The sequence below is a fragment of the Schistocerca cancellata genome, chromosome 1 (assembly GCF_023864275.1).
Source record: "Schistocerca cancellata isolate TAMUIC-IGC-003103 chromosome 1, iqSchCanc2.1, whole genome shotgun sequence".
Lineage (NCBI taxonomy): Eukaryota > Metazoa > Arthropoda > Insecta > Orthoptera > Acrididae > Schistocerca > Schistocerca cancellata.
Genome location: NC_064626.1, coordinates 155,655,578 through 155,677,560, shown reverse-complemented (window position 1 = coordinate 155,677,560; position 21,983 = coordinate 155,655,578). Strand labels below are relative to the sequence as shown.

The 21,983-nt window shown below is 39.1% G+C and overlaps 1 protein-coding gene across 2 annotated transcripts in view; it reads right to left on the bottom strand.

Moving 5' to 3' along the window:
- Positions 1-1,080: 1,080 nt before the first annotated feature.
- The window catches only part of LOC126167443 (zinc finger protein 493-like), a 39,955-nt gene continuing 19,052 nt past the window's right edge, over positions 1,081-21,983 (bottom strand). Inside the window, exons 6-7 of one of the 2 annotated variants that reach the window (XM_049920477.1) lie at positions 17,240-17,364; positions 1,081-2,780 (exon numbers count right to left, since the gene is read on the bottom strand). In XM_049920477.1, the coding sequence (XP_049776434.1) occupies positions 1,283-2,780; positions 17,240-17,364 (1,623 nt within the window). In that variant the 3' untranslated portion in view covers positions 1,081-1,282. The remainder of the gene's footprint in view (positions 2,781-17,239; positions 17,365-21,983) is intronic. The other variant, XM_049920478.1, reaches the window with a different exon arrangement.

The following is a 21,983-nucleotide window of genomic DNA, read 5'->3' as shown; positions in this document are numbered from 1 at the left end:
TTCTGTACGAGTCTTTATGACTAAAAAGATGCCTTTTTGTTTGTTTTCAACAGGGGCCACAATATACCACTTTCTTTGCCTACAGCAGAATCTAGCAGTGGGACTCTTCAGCTAATATTGCCAATAATACATTCCCTCTGCCTGTGTGGTAACTGAAAAAGCAACAGACACATGGAACAATGGACAATGGAAACAACTCTACAGGTTGAAAGTCCGACCAACATGAAACCTGTTTCACATAGCATGCTACTATAAGAACAAGATTGTTTATTTTTCACTTATGCTGAAAAGCAATGCCTTTGATTTTTTTTTTTTTTTGTGAAAATTCTTAAAGCTTTTAAAATAAAAAACAAACATCATAAGCATTCTACATCTGTATTCTTCACAACTACATATTTGCAGCCCACAGCTAATACAAGGGCTCTGAATTGTAGTGTGTAAAGTAACTGCTGGTGCATGAGGAACAGCATATTTGACAGATTTCAAATTTGAAAATTTTTTCCACACACAAAGCATCCTCTCCTTTGGCATGACAATAGCAGACCACCAAATCACACACAAGTGCCAGATGCATTGGGTTCACTGTTATCAATTCTTCTCCGTACAGTTCTCATCCATTTCGAGGAATTCACTTTGATAGTGATGAAGTGGTGCAAGCAGAGACGAGATTTGGCTCTGTCAACGAAGTCAAACATTCTGCAGTGGCAGAATTAACAAACTGGTCTCTCGTTGGGAGAAATGTGTTCAGTCAGGCTGACTATGCTGAGAAATAAATAAGTAGACATAAAGAATACAGATGTACAATGTTAATAACATTCATTTTACTTAAAAAGCTTTAAACAGTTCCCACATAAATTCGGAAATTTGGAGGCATTACATTTCTGCAGATCTACATATAATGAGTGTCTAAAAATTCATGAATAACAAGACACATGTATCCGAAAAGAATACTGAACAAATGATGTATACAAAATTGTTTTGCTTTGGCGAAACAGTCTCACAGTTCTTATTTGTGTCAAAATTTACATTGCTTTACTGAGTTGTGATGGTAGAAATAAAGTCATACTATGAAGCTCAAGATTTCATTACAAAATATATTATACACAAGTAACACATAGAAAAAATAATTACAATAAAATTTACAGTTCTATTACAGGCAAAATGGGTTTGGCTTCTGAACTGAAGCAGGCAAATTAATACAATGGATGTCTAACTCTGTCATACAATTTTACGGTACAATCCTGTATTGATCTTGAGAGACAAAGTTTCCTTCAAATTCTTATCAAATGACATATTCACAAGCAACATTACTGTCATTTATCAAAGGTGTGGAATCTGCGTGGCTTTCAATAACAATATCTGATGAACCGAATTCACCAAAGATAATTGTGTTATCTGAGGAAGAACCTGGTTCCTCCATTTTACTATCAGCAACTTCTTCTAGTATGTCATTACCCTCTTTTCTTCCTTTTACATCAGGTTTGTGATTACATAATTTACATTCATCTGTGTGTTTTGCTACATGATTTTTCAAAGCTTCTCTGCGTCTAAATTCTTTGGAACAAAATGTACATCGAAATGGCCAGTCATCTGAATGTGTAATGATATGCTGCTTCAGTCTTGTTACAGAGTTAAAACATTTATCACATACATTGCATTTAAAAGATTTGTTTTCAGTATGTACACGCTCATGTACAACTAATGATCGCTTGAACAAAAATTTTTCACCACAGTAATTGCAAGCAAATGGTTTCTCATCAGAGTGTATTCTTAAATGACTGTCAAGAGCCCACTGATGTGCAAATGGTCTCTTACAAGTACCACAAACAAATTTTTTCTCCATAGAATGTTTTGATGCATGATTTCTGTAAGCCAATTCGGTAGTAAATATTTTATTACAGGACGAACAGTGATAGAGTTCAGTACTATTATTTGATGCCTCACTGTCAACAAATGTAACAATCTCATGCACAGTAGAATGGTCGACAAAAGTTGAGTCATATTCAACTTGACATATTTGATGCTCATACTGTAAGCTGTCTTCTTTAATGGAATTAACAGCTTCCACAATTTCAGGTTCCTGAAACATTTGTCCTCTTCTGTCAATGGCACCAGATAAAGGAGTGATAATATTTAATAATGGAGCTTCAACCTCTGTTAAAGGATGAAATTTCTGTTCAGATTCATCTCTATTATTAGTTAAGCCAGAAGACTCCACAAACTTAACTTTAGAGTCTGTTGCAGCACTGAGCCTTTCATCTGAGAATTCATAGATTGTAGTTTCACCTCCAGTTTCGGGCAGTGATTGTTCATCTTTGCTTGTGTTTAAAACTTCACTGCCTAATACAGTTTCAATGGAAGTCTCTGACTCAATTTTCACTTGTGCAGGTGATTCTTCTGTTTTTGTGGTTTCAGGAGTAATACAAACATTGGTGCCTCTGTTTTCAAGTATATAAGGCACAGTAGTCAGATCTTTATCATCAGGTATCTCACTTGAGTTAGATCCCGTCTTGATGTGAGATCTCCGATGTGAAAGCATTAGCTGGTATGTTGGCAATGACTCAAAACATATTTTGCAAGTATATCTTTTTCTGTGAATTGCGATGTGCTGCTTCAAACTGTTTTGTTGCCCAAAGAGTTTGCTACACATCTGACACTTGAAATGCAAACGACTATGAACTACTGCTCTGTGTGAACGTAGCCTGTTCAAGTTCATAAACAGCAGGTTGCACCCATCACACCTGATGCTGTTACTTGTCCATTCTCGTTTCTGCAAACTGCTGAAAGCAAAGGTAAATATTAAAAAATGCATTAAGAAAATATAATCTCCAGTGTATTGAAATTATAAAAAATGTGTTCACAAAATCAATATTAATAATAAAATACACAGAATCAATCTTCTGATTGTACCTGTTATAAGATCAAACAATAAATTTGAACTTCTAATAAGATACAGCTAATGAAGTAAATAATAACAAAACGTATAATGCAAAAGGTTGCTACTAAGAAGTGGGAGGAGGGCCTTTAACTACACTTTGCTAAACATTAAGGGAAACAGCAATGGTACACCACAGTGCTTGATTTGGATGTTCATAGTGTGTATCTACATCCATTCTGCAAACCACTCTGAAGGGCATGGCTTCCCATTGCACCATATAACTGGGTTTCTCCCCATCTCATTAGTGTAAGGAATGTATGAAAAAGACTGCTTAATTATGGATGTGCTGCTGTAATTAGTTGATCTTGTCTACACAGTCAATGTGAGTGCATTATGTAGGGGACTGTAGTATTTTCCTTCGCCCATACTGGATCTTTAAGCAAAATACAATTTCATAAGATGGATTATGTCTTTTCTTCAAGTTCTTCAGCATTTCAGTTATGCATCCTGCAAGTCATACAAACTCGTCACTATTCATGTTGGCCTTTTCATATTTTCAATATCCTTCATTTGATCTATCTGATACGAGTTCCAACCACGTCAGCAATATTCTACGATGGTTAATATGAGAGCTTTTTAAGAAATGTGTTATTACATATCCAACTGGAAGAGTGATGCATAATCCTACATTGACCTTTTCGATAAAGTATGCTCATGAACAAATGAAATGGTACAATTATTTAATAAACAGGTGAGCACAACCTCAAGGGATGGTACACATAGTTCAGGTGGGATGGTAATCATAACAACTTCGTGAAAGGAAATACCAGCTCCATGTATCATTATCCTAGGTCAGAGTAAGCTTGGCTCTGGAGCTAGAGCTGCACTGAAACATTGAAATAAGACTGGAGAAAGCAAATGATTTTTTTTGAATGTGTTCAAGGTTATGTTTATTTGGAGATTCTGTGTTAAGCAGTTATTGTAATGTTTTCATAAAATAAATAAATAAATAAATAAATAAAGTTTACTATGAGAAGTTAATTGTATGGTAATTCAAGAATGTATGGCACACAGATAGGATAAGAGTAGTATTTATTTACACAATAGCATATTACAGACTTCGAGCTTCTACTGCACAATCAGAAGACAAAAGTTCAAGCTTTTTAGTACCTACAGTGTATTTTAGACACGGAATACTGCATTTTTTTGCCTTACATGAAATGCGCAACTTTGCGTTTCTGAACGTTTGAAATAAGTTGTCAACCTCTGTGCCACTTTCAAAACTTGCCAAGATATGCCTATACAGGGTGGTTCATTGATAGTGACCGGGCAAAATATCTCACGAAATAAGCATCAAACGAAAAAACTACAAAGAACGAAACTCGTCTAGCTTTAAGGGGGAAAGCAGATCGCGCTATGGTTGGCCCACTAGATGGCGCTGTTATAGGTCAAACAGATATCAACTGTGATTTTTTAAATAGGAACCCCCATTTTTTATTACATATTCATGTAGTACGTAAAGAAATATGAATGTTTTAGTTGGACCACTTTTTTCGCTTTGTGATAGATGGTGCTGTAATAGTCACAAATGTATAAGTACATGGTATCACGTAACATTCTGCCAGTGCAGACAGTATTTGCTTTGTGATACATTACCCGTGTTCAAATGGACGGTATCCTGGACGACATCATCCAAGTGGTCGTCGAAGCACTATACCATGGCCCGCATTTTCACGGGATCTGATGTCCCTGGATTTCTTTCTGTGGGGAAAGTTGAAGGATATTTGCTATCGTGATCCATCGACAACGCCTGACAACATGTGTCACTGCATGACAGAATGACGATGTACTTCCAACATGATGCATGTCCGGCACATGTCTCACGTGCAGTTGAAGTGGTATTGAAAAGCATATTTCATGACAGGTGGATTGGTCGTCGGATAGTTACATTATTTAAGGAAACAGGAAGTGTTCAGATACATGTGAAACGTCAACCACGACCTGCAGCAAATGATGATGCCCAAGTAGGTGTTTTAGCTGCTGTCGCGGCTAATCCGCACATCAGTAGCAGACACATTGCACGAGAATCGGGAATCTCAAAAATGTCGGTGTTGAGAATGCTACATTAACATCGACTGCACCCATACCATATTTCTATGCACCAGGAATTGCATGGCAACGACTTTGAAGATAATGTACAGTTCTGCCACTGGGCACAAGAGAAATTACAGGATGATGACAGATTTTTTGCACGTTTTCTATTTAGCAACAAAGCGTCATTCACCAACAGCGGTAACGTAAACCGGCATAATATGCGCTATTGGGCAACAGAAAATCCACGATAGCTGCGACAAGTGGAACATCAGCGAGCTTGGCGGGTTAATGTATGGTAAGGCAGTATGGGAGGAAGGATAATTGGCCCCTATTTTATCGATGGCAATCTAAATGGTGCAATTTATGCTGATTTCCTACGTAATTTTCTACTGATGTTACTACAAGACGTTTCACTGCATGACAGAATGACGATGTACTTCCAACATGATGCATGTCCGGCACATGGCTCACGTGCAGTTGAAGTGGTATTTAATGACAGGTGGATTGGTCGTCGAAGCACTATACCATGGCCTGCATTTTCACGGGATCTGATATCCCTGGATTTCTTTCTGTGGGGAAAGTTGAAGGATATTTGCTATCGTGATCCATCGACAACGCCTGACAACATGTGTCAGCGCATTGTCAATGTATGTGCAAACATTACAGAAGGCGAGCTACTCACTGTTGAGAGGAATGTCGTTACATGTATTGCCAAATTTATTGAGGTTGACTGACATTATTTTGAGCATTTATTGCGTTAATGTGATATTTACAGGTAATCACGCTGTAACAGCATGCATTCTTAGAAATGATAACTTCACAAAGGTACATGTATCACATTGGAACAACCGAAATAAAATGTTCAAACTTACCTACGTTCTGTATTTTAATTTAAAAAACCTACCTGTTACGAACTGGTCATCTAAAATTGTGAGCCATATGTTTGTGACTATTACAGCGCCATCTATCACAAGGCGAAAAAAGTGGTCCAACTAAAACATTCATATTTCTTTATGTAAACGTAGTTGATATCAGTTTGACCTATGGCAGCACCATCTGGTTTCCCCCTTCAAGCTAGACAAGTTTCGTTCTTTGTAGTTTTTTCGTTTGACGCTTATTTCGTTAGATATTTGGCCCGGTCATGATCAATGGACCACCCTGTATATGTGTTAAACTTTTTCAGATACTACTTTACTGTACAGAATAGATTGTTCTGCAAAAGTCTATTGTTACTATTATTGCTGTCAGCAGAGTCATTACTATATAGCAATGCACATGTTTTGTATTGTTTGCATGCCCCAAAATTTTGAAATCTATGATGGTTGGTTTGGAGATCAAAATACCTCATTATAACAAGTTTGTTTGTGTGGCCATCCTCTGCAGCAAGCACATTAATGTTTGTTTTGTAAATAAAAACTGTCTTTCTTGCTGCACCATAATTTATTTCTCACAGGTGCAGTTTGCCTTTTTTTACTCAATGGCATCTTCCTACTGAAGATGGATAAAGAAAGGCACCTGAGAGAAATAAATTCCAGCGCAACAAGAAAATGCAATTTTTATTTACAAAACAAATACCTCATTATTTTGTTGTAAAGACCATACCATAGAAGGATGATGACGATGATACTGGACGATAGTTTTGTGGATCACCTGTGTTACCCTTCTTGTAAGTGGTAGTACCTGTACTTTCTCTGAACTACAGGGCACAATTTTGTGGTCAGAGGATGTTCGGTATATTTTGGTTGAAAAATGGGTTGACTCGGCTGCAAATTCTATATAGGGAATTTGAAAGGGATTCCATTGGACAACAGAACCTTGTTAAATTTTAGGCAAATTCAACTGACACTAATACCTGTATCACACTTGTTTGCAATGGTGTAAGAATTAAACTGAGCATTAGTCAGAAGGTACAGGACTTTGGCGTCACCAACAGCCTTTACCTACGACCAGAATTTCTTTGGGATAATGTAGCTATGTAAGGCTTCATCCATTAACCTTCTGACATTATGTAACAATAATCTCTAGCCCTATAGTATCATTCTGTACACATCATGCAGTAGTAAGTGTTTCTATGGAAGTTTCTTTCCATAAGGTAACAAACTTGATGGGTCATTTTATAGGTAATGGGAATCACAAAGATTGATGGCCCATGATCAGCATGTGAAATGGCCATGTCGCTGCCAAGTGCCAAGATTCTTAAGCACTCAGGACTTTGCCGAAACAGCTGTCCATCTTTGTTAATTGTCAGCAATATTTACGTATCCTGCCAAACTCTGGTGGGCTACAGTATCATGGGTAGGGTTGTCTGAAGCCCTGACACTCAATTTGTTGGGGCATTGGTGTTCTAGTCAAAGTTAAAGAATTTTGGGACTAATTGGTCTTGTGGCATAGCGAATTATTTCTGCACCCAGTCCATGTTACACACTGTTTGGCTAAACAGCCAACAATGTGGACCTCAGAAACCCAACTGCTTTATGGTAAAATTTAAAATTAAAAACTGTACTACATGAAAGAGGAAGAATTATATTAAAAATAAAGAAAAGATATTAAAGAAATTGTTGAAAACATGCTCACATTTTGATGACGGATACGAAAAGTAGTAAACGCCAGCGAATCTCATTGTTAGATGTAGAAGTAACTTCGGGTGTGCCCCAAAAAGTACAGGGTGACAGAAAAACAGCAACATTTCCGCAATCAAGTGAAACTAGAAGTTATGACGGAAAGAAATTGCATTCATAGTAATTGAAATCTTCAACTTTGCCATTTACGAAACACTGATGTCATTTATCATTTTTTTTTTTTTAAATTATGTCCTTTAGTTGGCTTCATCCTATACGAATACATTCGTGAAATCTGCTGATGAGATTCCTCATTGACCGCTGCAACATCTCTGCTGGGATACTGTGAATTGCATCCCAAATTCTCTGTTTAAACTCATCCAGAGTTCTTGGTCGAGACATGTAGACTTTGCTCTTGAGGTAGGCCACAAGAAAGAGGGGGAGGGGGGGGGGAAGGGGGGGAAAAAAACACACAAGCGGATAAATCTGATGATCTAAGGGGCCAGGGAATGTTACCAAATCATGAGATCACACAGTTGCCAAAGAATTCTCGCACATACTCCATTGATTGCCGTGCAGTACGTGATGTCGCTCCATCCTGTTGAAACAAGGCTTTTTGAGCGTTTGGAAAGTTGTTCAATGCAGGTGTATCGAAAGTTCGTAACATGTCCATGTAACGGTCGGCACTGACAGTTATTGATGAAACACCACACCATACTATCACTTTACTAGCATGTAAAGGGCACTCATGATCATCATTAGGATTTGTGTTTGCCCAGTAACGGTAGTTCTGTTTATTCACATAACCTGTGAGACGAAAATGTGCATCATCTGACATCCACAACTTGTTTAGAAATTTATAATCATTGTTTATTTTTGTTATCATTTGTTGACAGAATCCCAATCATAACCGGTAATTTTGTCCTTCAATTGTTGCACCATCTGTAGTTTGTACAGATGAAATTTCAAATTACGATGAAGAATTTTGTGGGCACCCTCCCAGGACATTCCAACCACTGCTGCTTGCTAACGAATTGAACGCCATGAGCTCCCTAAGACAGACTCGCATACAACATCAATGTTCGCTGGAGAACACTCACTTCTTGGTCATCCTGTTTCTTCTTGAGGGCAGATCCAGCCTCTTCCAAGTTATTAATAGAACATTTTATCACAAGTTTCGACGTCATGAGGTCCTAAATTATAGAAACATCGAAACTCCCTCTGGGCCCCTATCAAACTATCATTGTTTATGGCTAACGCACGCTGTTGTCCGTTTCACTGATCCATGATTACCGAAATGGCGCACTATTTACTCGCAAACTGCCACCTGCCCTTGGTTGCCACTACTCATTTCAAACATTCCCATTACTCTGTGTCACCCTGTATATTGGGACTCTTGCTGTTCATATTGTATATTAATGATCTTTCAGACAATATTAATAGTAAAATCAGGCTTTTTGCAGATGATGCAGTTCTCTGTAATTCAGTACTATCTGAAAGAAGCTGCATAAATATTCAGTCATGCCTTGTTGTAGAGATTGGCAACTTGTGCCAAATGTTCAGAAATTTAAATTTTGCACTTCACAAAACAAAAAGTCACCGCTGGAGTGGGCCAACTCTTACAAATATCTGGGTGTAACATTTTGTAGGTATATGAAATGGAATGAGTAAAGCAGGTGGTAGACTTCAGTTTATTGATAGAATACTGGGTAAGTGCAATCAGTCTACAAAGGAGATTGCTTACAAATCACTTGTGCGACCAGTTCTAGAATATTGTTCAAGTGTGTGGGACCCTTACCAGATAGGACTAACAGGGGATATTGAACACACACAGAGTAGGACAGCATGAATACTCATAGGTTTGTTTAATTAGTGGGAGAGAGTCACAGAGATACTGAAGGAAATGAACTGGAAGACTCCAAGACAGAGGTAAACTATCCTGAGAAAGTCTATTAACAAAGTTTCAAAAACCAGTTTACAGCATTACTCTAACAATATACTACAACCCCCTATACATCACTCATTTAGGTATCTTGAAGATAAGATGAGAATAATTATTGGAGGAACAGAAGCATTCAAACAGTCGTTCTTCCTGCACTCCATGTGTGTATGGAACAGGAAGAAACCCTAATAACCGGTGCAATGGGACGTACCCTCTGCCATGCATCTCATGACGGTTGGTGTAGTATAGTTTTATATCTCACGACAAACCGGTAATGGAGGTTTTTAATGCTAAAGTAGGATGAAAATTAAAAGATGATTCTTTAGGTGTAAACTTTGGTCATAATACCAGAACTGAAAGAGCTCGTATGTTGGCAGAACACTGTTCCACAAGAAAAGAAACACAAAATGGACTTGGAAAGGGCAAATGGAACAAAAAAATTGAGACTGATACTTCATCAAATAACAAAGAAATTATACTGGAAGTGATGGCCTTAATCACTTTTGAATTTTAAGGGTTGTAAGCTCTTCCGGTTTAGAGCAAAGATATACATCAAGAATTGTGCCGCTTTTACATTCCCGGAATTAACATTTTCCCGCTGTTTACGACATTTTTATCGGTCTCATCAATTTCCTATGTCCACAATGTTAATTTGCACCTGCTTTTGCGTCATAATTTTCCCGCAATTTATGCATTATGAAAAAATGTTTGTGGAGAAAAAATGATGCTGGCATGATGTTTACAAATATCGCATGGTTAAGTTTCTTTACACCAGGGGACTACTCAGTGGATTTGAACTGGTACAGGTGTAGAAGTTGGAACAATTCATGCCTTATCTCCTGTCACTGCCAAGCTCCACTTTGCGTGGCGGCTGATGGGAGTAATTAGGTTCATTCGAATGAAGATATCCTGGCCAACCACAGCCACTTCCAAGCTGTCTCTACTGCGCAAACACAGTTTCGTGATTGTTGTGATCATGACACCTTTGTTGAACCATATTTAAACACGTTTCAGCATATGGGCTCTTGGAGCACTAGTTGACACTGCCATTCACTTTGCGTTGCTCAAATGTTTTTAGTTTAAACACAGCACCAGTTATGTATTTTATTCATGCTGAGCAAAACATGTTTTGAGAATTTATTCTCGTTGTCAAGTGCCAAGTGCAGTATTTAAATATGTATTTTTTGTGATGTTACACAAACAGACGATGTGAATGACTGTGTGTGTGTGTGTGTGTGTGTGTGTGTGTGTGTGTGTGTGTGTGTGTGTGTGTGTGGTTTTCTACATAGCTGAGGAGGCACAGTGCCTGATAACCTCAAAAAGACGACTACAGTGCAAGCGACGCAAAGCAACACATATTCAAACACTACACAAAAATACTTATGTAGACACTTCCACTTGACAATGAGAAAAAATTCTCAGAACGCATCATGTTACCGTATTTACTCGAATCTAAGCCGCACTTTTTTTCCGGTTTTCGTAATCCAAAAAACCGCCTGCGGCTTAGAATCGAGTGCAAAGCAAGCAGAAATTATGAAAAATTTCGGTACATGCCGCCACAACTAACTTCTGCCGCCGAATATATGTAGCGCTACGCAGGCATACTTTGTAGAGGATAAATACTGGCGCCAAAATCTCAGCGTCAGTAAATAAATTAAAAAAAAAAAAGGAGAAGACGAGCTTTTTTTCTCCGCCGCGAGTTTTGACCACTGCATTTTCATACATTATCCAACGAAGTAAATACAAATTCCGTATTGTTCATCTTCGAATGTAGCACAATTTCAGTGTACTACGAAAATCTGACTGGCAAGACTGTTTGGGATGTTTGTCAATATGGCCAACTCTACGTTCTGAATTTTTTCCTATCTGTGAGAAGAGATGGTTGCTAATAGGAACCTGATGAAATTTGAATCATATACAGTATTCTCTTCACCATAAGAATTATACGAATATTAACATTTTGCCATGTATTCTTTCGTGTTTGCTGCTATCTCATTTAAATCCTGTCTGCCTAATAAACTACGAAACTAGAGTGAGACAACAGCAAACGCGGAAGAATATACGTATCGTGTCATGTTTATATTCGTATTATTCTTATGCCTAATAGTGATACAGTCAGAAATGAAGCACGGCAAGTGACTAGATTTTTAAATCTAAAATTACTCTAATTTCTGTGCAGAATTTGATGTAATAAAGAAGCGACCGCAAAGATTTTCAAACGGAGAAAAATTTTCGCCTAACTTTCGTTCAGAACATGTTCTATCATACGCAGTCTATTTGATTCTTGTTGATCATTATCAAAGAAAGCAGCAGTGTAAGTAACAAAAAATTGCGGTCTCTTGCCATTGTTTTTTTTTTTTTTTTTAATTGTACGCGGCGGTAGCGCGCACAAAAGCAAGCCTTGCCGCGAGCCGCGACAGGCCATAAACACGCACTATCAGAATGCGACAAACAATGCATGACACAGTGCAGTAATGCATTTTCAGCTTAAGAGTGACGCAAACACCTATAACAAACAAAACGGCAATTATCAGATCAAAGCAAAATAAGCAATCGATTCAAACCAGACGAAGCACGTGAAAAAGGAAGGGCACCCGTATAAATACGGACGGAGCGCCTGACGCATAGCAATGGCTACGTGGTAAAGCTTAACTGCTAAGCTTAGACTCGAACCAAACTACTGTAGCTGTATCATTCATTCGACCTAAATTGTGTCTCATATTACAATGGACAAACTTTGTTTCGATTTGGAGGTGCGGCCTAGAACTTTTCTCTCCCCTTGAATTTCGAGTCTCAAATTTCAGGTGCGGCTTAGATTCGGGAAATTTTTTTTTCCTTTATTTCGAGTCTCATTTTTCAGGTGCGGCTTAGATTTGAGTGCGGCTTAGATTCGAGTAAATACGGTAAGCATGAAAAAACACGTAACTAGTGCAGTATTTCATTTTATAATGAATGACAGCTGCAGGTTTTCAAAAACATTATGACATGAAATTGAGTCAAACGTTCCTACTTCCCAGAAAGTTATCAGTTCCAGTTACATCAACAGTTTTTATTAGATAATAAACAAGTCCCTGACAAGTCTTTTGATGTTTTATGCACATATATCATACATAAAGTGCAAGGGGGTATCCTGTGCCTAGCTTTTACAGTTTGAAACATTATTTCCCACATTTTACACCATTTTTCTGAAGTCCCTTGAAAAGTGTAACAGTGGGGTTTCACTGAATATTATACAGAGAGACAAAAACAATCATTATTTAACAGATGTACTTGTGCTAACATCAGAACATGCAAATATGAAGAATGCAAAGGAAAGGAAATGTAATGAGGCTTCTATAAAACAGAAGCAAATTATACAATATGCTGAATTAAACAAAACTATTTAGAAATGTGGCAGCAGATATGAGAAGATACACTGTAAATTGGTAAGAAACTGCTGAAAAATAGTAACAATGTGAAGAAGACAGGACAGGACTGGACTGGACAGGACAGGACAGGACAGGACAGGACAGGACAGGACAGGACAGGACAGGACTGGACTGGACAGGACAGGACAGGACAGGACAGGACTGGACAGGACTGGACAGGACTGGACAGGACTGGACAGGACTGGACAGGACTGGACAGGACTGGACAGGACTGGACAGGACTGGACTTACACTGTGAAGACATTTCATCAGTTTAGATGCACAGTAATTAACAACAGACAAAAACTGTTCAAGCATTCCATGATTTTTAAATTTTTTAATAGGGATTAGTTAATAACAAAAATAATTACATTCTGGAAGTAACATCAGATCTGGTGTATAAAGCCATTTAAAGTTCGAAGAAAGGGAAAGTGTTGGAAACAATTATTAATGTTGGAGGAAATGTAATACTAACACAACTGACAAATTTTTTTTTTAATATTTAGAGAAGATGACACTTTGCCAAAATTTTGATAATGTTGTATGATTCTACTTCACAAGGGCAGTTGGGGGGGGGGGGGGGGGGAGGGGGGGGGGGGATGATTAACACCAACATCAAAAGGGGAATATTACAATTTGAGAAGACAAAGGAACACGCTGGTGTCAAGAAGTGGATGTAGTACATAGAAACAAGAGAATGAAACAGGACAATACAACGAAATCTACACTGTTAGTATACGGAAGAAACTATAAGTCTGTGTTACAGCCTCCATTGGACTTTACCAGGGTAGTGAGAAATTTAGAATTTATGAGTCAGTCATGGAGAAATGATATATCCAGAACTGCTCTCAGTAGCTCTAGAGGTAGTTTTCAGATCCTTAAACTGGGAAAATGAAGAAAAACAGCAGTTAATGGACTATATCTAAATAATCTTCATTTTGTTGAGAACGCAGTTCTGTCTGACTACTGCAAATTCATTCACGCAATCACAAAGCGTAATGAAGGAGAGCCTTCAGGAATGTGGAACAAGTAATGTCATTCATTAACAGACAGAGGCATTTATTAAAGGATACTTCTGTTAAATATATTAACAACCAATAACACATGATGCTAATCTATTCATACTGACAATTATGAGATTTACTTGACATACAGGTTGATTCCATGATGTTACAGATGTTCAAGGGTGACAGATCCTGGTACATTTATCAATCTGAGATGATAGATCCTGCTGCAGATACGACAGAATCTAAATAGCAAAAATTTTTCTGGTACCTTTGATAGTGGAATACATGTACAGGGTGGTAGTATGGACCAAAACAAGGAAAAAAACATGTGAGCTCTAAAATGCACACCTAAGAGCTATGAGCAATTTTTCATCTTCCATCCCACGAATAACTTTTTTCTACTGCAAGCTCTCTGGTTTCCTTATTTTTGGAGGAGGTAGCATTGATCAAAACAAGAAAAAAGCACAGTAAATATAAGTTTTAAAAAGCATACGTTAAGTGCTAGGGGTCTCATTCATCTTCGCTATTGTGATAACAAATCTTCTATGGAAGTAGTGCTTATGGCTCTTAGAGCCCATTTTTATTAGAATTTTTTCTTGGTTTGGTTTATAATACTTCCTCTGAAAGCCTTCCCTACAATCTTAGCAACAATATCAGTACATGTATTCCACAGCCAGAGGTAACAGAACAATTTTCACTTATAACTTTGGACTCTGTCATTTTTTGACCAGGGACTCTTACCTTAACTCTTTAACTGCTCTGGACGTGTTTACGCACATGCCTTTGTATCTGTCCCTGTGTTCTGAACGTATTTATGTACGCCACAGTCCTACTGTGAACATGTCTATGTGTAGACACGTTCAGATTACCAGGTAGAAGGACTGGTGGCACGCGTAAACACGCTCAGAGCACACAGGGACAGGTACAAAGGTGCGCGCATTAACACGTTCAGAGCAGTTAAAGGGTTAAACTGAAACATCCATTCTCCTCCGTCATCCCTGAAAGTTTGTAACTTCATGGAATCACCCTGTATTAATTTTAAAAGAAAAGCAGCTACTTTTTAAAAAAGTCACTGCTCCTCCTCTCTCACTATTCAGCAGCTCTTATTTATACTAAGCATTTATATAATTTCAGTGATTTCAGAAAGCACTGCACACTGTCTGTATACTGGAAACATTAAAAGCACGTTTAATATGAAGTTTTTTGTTCTCAAGAATTTAAATCTGCAAGTCCAATTCTGATAAATTGCAGAAATTTCTCATTTTAATTTTGGAAATTTCCTATCTTCTGCTTGATAACGAACATGTTACAGGTTTTTACACCACAATAGGAAACTCCCTTCTAGACCCTAGACACAGATGCATAGTTTATGTGGAATTATTTTAACTTCTGTTACTGTGGTTGTAAATTTCAGTCTATCACTCTTATTAACTACCATAAATACCATTACCAAGCAAATATATTGTCACACAAGTTTAATAATTCAGCAGTTCCAGAAGTGGCTCCTGCATTAGTTGCGAAGTTCCGGAGGAATACACTAAAGGATGGTACTGAGCAAAGGCATGCAAAGTATGCTAGCCATTCTGCTGCAGGTCAACACAATGAGAGAAATTTTAAGTGCAAACCTGGCAGAGTGTTTTGGTTAACTTATCTACATGCTGGTGCCACCTCACTTTATTAACCACCTGGGTGCACACGAATTTCATGCATGGAGTAAATAAAGTGTGAACCCATTTAGCTCTACTTCAAGTATGTGTCACTCATTTTAATTTGTTTGAAGCTGCATAATATGAGTTTCTATAGAAAGGTCACGACAACTTCCTTGCTTTGACCATTAAGAGTGTGGTATATTATACTTCTGGTACTTTTTGGTGTCATGGTGTTTGGGCCCCTGGTCAGTATACTTGTCCTCCAGTGTCTTTGATAAATTATTGATGTAAAATGAGCAGGAATTTGTCAAATACTGAAATATGAGGATCATCCTCATTAATGTTTCCCTACATCAAATTAAATTTTAGATTTATATCATTTTTGAATATGACCCTTTAATTTCTATTTTCCACCACAAAACAAGAAAGTTCTTAATACCATAGCATTTTGGTTTCCCTAGTAGAATTTTATAATCAACATGGTCTAAAGCCCTGGCAGGACTGCAGCAATGGTCAACTGGGTCATTCTTCTTGTTTAGCATTTTGGAATATCATATGCTCTGATAGCAAATATTTTGTCATTTTTTAATAGTACAAAAGGATACATTTCACAAAGTTAATGAAAAGCTTGTAGTTTTGCATTGGTCAAACTTTAACATCTAATATCGCATGTCAAAATCATTTGCCCGCCACAGTTATTGAGTCGGGTGCCCAAGCTGAAATAGCACATTTAGGAACAATAGGAAATCTGAGTATCAATGATTGGACTCTGAACCTTACTCTCTTGAATGTGGATGTTTCTGAAACAAAATTTAGAGAGTATATCTTTAAAACGATTATTTTTATCTCAGAATTGCAGATATACAGATACAAAGGGAGCACAAACCGTTAACTATAATTATTTAAGAAGTCATAAAAAGTATGTAATCTTTGAGTAAGGGTAAAAACACTAGAAATATTACAGAGAGCAGAAACTGTGCAGCACTGCCAAGGGCACTTTTACAGCTAAAGCAATCCTGTAGTTGTGTGCAGTCAGTTCGAATCCTCACCCAGCCACCTAGATTTAAGTTTGTTCCAATTTTCCTAACCCAATGAAGACAAAAACAGGGACCACTCCTTTCAAAACCTGATTTAGCTAGTGCTTCTTATCAAATCGCCTTGTTGCCAACAAACATTAACCTTAATCTTCCTACCTTCCACAGGCAACAGAAAATAACAGTTGGTGTACGGGCATGCACCTCACTGTGGTTTGCATAGTATAAATGTAGATGCAGATATCGATATAGATTTAGATTGATGGGAGGGGGGAACCTAAACAGCTCTATGTCAGAAATAGTTAATGGCATGGCAATAATTAAAGTATCTACATTGTGACTGAAGCAACAATATTGTGGTTAGGCAGGACACTGCCAATTGGAATATTGTACTAAAAGGAAAACTATGTTCACACAGACAGTACTGTGCAGTCAAAAAGTGATTAAGGTATCTAGATGTGGAAATTGAAACAACTTCGTAGTTAAATAAGATTTTATAGCATCTGGCTTGAAGTGTTTCAGAGCAAAAAATATATTCTTCTCCTATCAGGAGTATTGTAGTGCAGTAAAAACAGGAGGGGGGGGGGGGAGGGAAAGAAAAAAAATACTGAACCACAATTAACTAGTTCAATGGCTAAAAGGATGCTGTGAAACTATATTAATGCCTTACCGATTCCAATAAAATACATCTTTTGCATCCAGCCTCTGTCCCTTAGATGGAGAAACTGCAAGTGATGAGCTATATACCTTTTTTAACTTCATCAATGCAACTTCAAATTTTGATTTCTTGTATTTCTGAAACAAAAAGACCATACTTATATTATGTATATATAAAAATTAAATGAGGTATTTGGTAACGATTTAAATGTAACTGAATAAGGTATAGTTTGAATTAATATATCTTTCACTGTACTGACAAGTGAGTTAAAACCTAAACAATGGCTATCCAAAAGTCGAGTAGTAAGAATACTGAGTAAAATAAATAACTGCACACCTTGCAAAAACCTATTTACAAATTTTAACATTCTTACAGAAACTTTACGGTACCCTTACTCTTCAATGTTAATTATGGGTAATAATAAAACTCAATTTGAAATGAAATGGGATTACAAAATTGTGATACAAAAACAAGAATAATTTTTATTTTCTTGCCGATAGTGCAGAGATTTTGTTATATTCTGATGCAAGTAACTTTAAAAAGCTGCTTTGAGATATAAGGCAATAAATAAGCAAACACTGAAAATATAACAGAAATAAAAAGCACAAAGTACTCAGACTGAAGATGCATGAATGCATAAAGGAAGAGGCAAGGAGAGGGTGCCAAAACAGAGTGATCTTATTCCTAAATAGGAGACAGACAATATCTGAAGAAGTGGAAAATGGAGAAAGTTTATGATGTTGGCACAATGTAGCAGAATACTTTTCTCACGGAGGAAGCTATCTTTCCACTTCGAGTGTACAGCACTTGTTTTTCCATGTTATGTTGTGTGGAGGGTGATTCATGAACTAAGATAATATTAAGAAGTTGTGTAAGTTAGCTGCAGCAGTTTCAAATGCATGGCTTACAGTACGAATATGTAAGAGACACCCAAGGAATCTTTGAATGAGACCAGATGTTCTTACAAATTTCTGTTGGGTAAATTCTGAGAAGCTGTATTCAAGAAAGACTCTGATCATTCTGCTGACACCACTGTAGATCTTGCATAAAGATCATGAGAACAAGATTAGAGAAATTTGGGTGAGTATATGGATATACAGATAAGTCATGTATTCAATATGTGAATGGAGGAAGATAGAATTCCTATATATTATATAAAGCACAGTCTTCCATGCGCAATACAGTATCTCACAAAGTATGTATGTAGATCTGATTACAAATATGGATTTATATCTGTTACTACAGAAAGACCAAATCTGCATCTGCACACACTGGCATCTGCATTGTAATGCTTCTGAAAAGTTTGAAATTGTGGAGGTGCTTATTGGCACATATTTTTGGAACAATTAAACACTTCACATTTCTATTACTTTACTCATCTTGAGTCTAGCAGTAACATGGCTGCAATGACATGCACAATAGTGCGTGGTACGAGTTGGTTGGTTGGTTGGTTTAAAAGATGTGGAAGGGAGCAAACTACAAGGTCATCGGTCCCTTGTTCCTAATAAAACAATGCCACAAGTGTGAGAACAAAACAGACGAGACATATAAAACAAAACGGAAAGAAAGGAAAGACCACAAGAACGAAGGAAAGGCAGCAAACACTGAAAGGAACAAAAGAAGACAAGAAAACACAGATGCAAGAAACAGTTAGAAGAGAGTAAAATAAGGTAGCAGATTACAGTGGCTGCCCAACCACGAAAATAAAAAGGAAAAGCCAACCACTGTGCAACACATTAAAACCTCCACCTAAAAGCACTAAGGTGGAGGACACAGAGGGACAAAGGACACATGCTGAAACTCTGATCGAATGATAAACCCACCCTCACAAATGAAATGTAAAACCAAATCTGCCAACAAGGCGTTATCTGCTAAAATCAATGATAACGAGTCCGGCAACCGAAGATGAAGTCACAGGGCAGCCAAAACAGGACAGAGAAGAAGAATATGGGCAACTGTCAACCGGGTGCCGCATCGATACTTCACGGCATAGGAGGTAGCCGAGAGTTGCCCAGGAACGGTCAATGCAGAACCAGCAGAGAACCATGGAGTCCCTGCGAGAGGCCCTCATCGAGGGCTTCCACACATTCGTGGTCCCCTTAATGGCTCTTAGTTTGTTGTCCGCACTGTTATTTTGCCATTCCGTCTCCCAAATCTGAAAAACCTTGCGGTGTATAACGAACGCAAGTCAGTTGCAGGGATGCCCATCTCCAGAAGTGGTTTCCGTGTAGCCTGTTTGGCCAGCCTGTCAGCAAGTTCATTCCTGCGATTCCAACGTGACCAGGGGTCCAGACAAACACCACTGAACGAATGGACTGTTCCAGGGCATAGATGGACTCCCGGATGGACGCTACCAAAGTATGACGAGGGTAGCAATGATCGATAGTTTCAGGCTGCTCAAGGAGTCAGTACATAAAAGAAAAGACTCCCCAGGGCGTGAATGGAGATACTGAAGTGAATGAGAAATGGCCATCAGCTCTGCAGTGAATACACTGCAGCCATCAGGTAAGGAATGCTGTTCAATATGGTCACCGTGAACATAGACAAAGCTTACGTGACCATCAGCCATCGAGCCATTGGTGTAAACCACTTCAGAGCCCCGGAACACGTCAAGAATCGAGAGGAAGTGACATCAGAGAGCCACAGGGTTAACGGATTCCTTAGGGCCACATGTCAGTTCCAGACGAAGCTGCGGCCAAGGTGTACACCATGGAGGCATACGTGAACGGACCGCAAGTAGAGGTAGTAAAAGGAAGGACTCCAGTTCAGAAAGAAGGGACCCAAAGCAAACCGAAATCGTTAGCACAGACCTGGGCCGCCGATGTGGGAGATGGACTGCCGCAGGCGGGAGAAGGAGACGGTAATTCAGATGCTCAGGAGAACTACGAATGCATGCAGCGTAACTGGTGAGCAGTTATGTCTGATCTGCAACGGAGGGACTTCAGCCTCCACCAGTAAACTCTGGTGACTGGACTCATCTTAAAAGCTCCTGTTGCTAGTCTAATACTGCAGTGGTGCACAGGGTCGAGTAAATGCAACGCTGATGGCACTGCTGAACCATAAAACACACTCCCATAGTCAATTTGGGATTGGACAAGGGCTCTGTAGAGCCCCAGCAGCGTAGAGCAATCTGCACCCCAACTAATGTTGCTCACGCAATGGAGGTCATTGAGGTGCTGCCAGTGCTTCTGCTTAGCTGACGAAGGAGAGGAAGTCAAGTCAAACGAGCATCGAAAACCAGTCCTAAGAATCTATATGTCTCCACTACAGTGAGTGAATCATCACGAAGGTAAAGTTCTAGGTCTAGATGAATGGTATAAAGCCGACAGAAGTGCATGACATGACTTTGCGGCTGCAAACTGGAGGCCATGTGCTAAAGCCAATGACTGCAGCTTGCGGATGGCTCCCTGTAGGCGACGCTCAGCAACACCAGTACTGGAGCACCAGTACAAAATGCAGAAGCTGTCTGCATACAGAGAAGGTCAGACAGAGGGCCCGACAGCTGCTGCTAGACCGTTAGTGGCCACTAAAAATAGAGAGAGACTCAATACAGAGCTCCGCGGGACTCCATTCTCCTGAATATGGATAGAACTGTGGAAGGCACCAACTAGGACACGAAAAGAACGAAGCGACAGGAAGTTTTGGATATAAATCAGGAGTGGGCCTCGGTGACCACACTCATACAATGTGGCAAGGATATGATGTTGCCAGGTCATGTCATATGCTTTACACAAGTCAAAAAAGACAGCAACCACGTGTTGCCCTCTGGAAAAGGCTGTTCGGATGGCAGACTCGAGGGACACAAGTTTATCTGTGGTAGAGAAGACCCTGGCGAAACCGCTCTGACATGAAGCCAGTAGGCCACATGACTCCGGGACCCAACCCAACCGCCAACGTACCATACGTTCCAGAAGCTTACAAAGAACGTTGGTGAGGCTGATGGGCCGATAGCTATCCACATCAAGTGGGTTTTTACCGGGTTTGAGGACCGGAATGATGGTGCTCTTCCGCCACTGCAATAGAAAGACGCCATCGCACCATATACGGTTGAAGATGACAAGGAGATGTCATTTGTAGTCAGATGACAGATGTTTAATTATCTAGCTGTCGATCCAATCAGGTCCAGAAGTTGTGTCGGGGCAATGTGCAAGGGCACTGAGGAGCTCCCACTCTGTAAATGGGGCATTGCAGGATTCACTGTGGCATTACTGAATGAGAGGACATGCCCTTCCAGCCGCCATCTGAGAGTGCGAAAGGCTCGGGGGTAATTCTTGAATGCAGAGGCTCAAGCAATGTGCTCGGCAATTGCAGTTGTATCAGTAGATAACACCATTTACGGTAACACTGGGAACACCTGTTGGGGTCTGATACCCGAAAACACGCTTGATCTTTGCCCAGACTTGGGAAGGTTACATATGGCACTCAATGGTCGAGACTTATCTCTCCCAACACTCCTGCTTCTTCCGTCATTTGATAAGTTGGAGCCGTTTAAAGGCTATGAGGTGCTCCAGGAAAGGGTGCTGCTTATGCCGCTGTAGAGCTTGCCAATGTTCCTAAATTGCATCAGTGACTTCCAGGGCCACCAAGGACTGCCATACACTGGGGGCACCCGTAAGAGCGAGGGATCGCGTTTTCTGCCGCAGAAACAGTTGTCATAATCACCTGCTCAACCATCGCATCGATGTTACCGTGTGGGGGAGATTCAATGGTGACAGCAGAGGTGAAAGTTTCCCAGTCTGCCTTGTTTAAAGCCCAT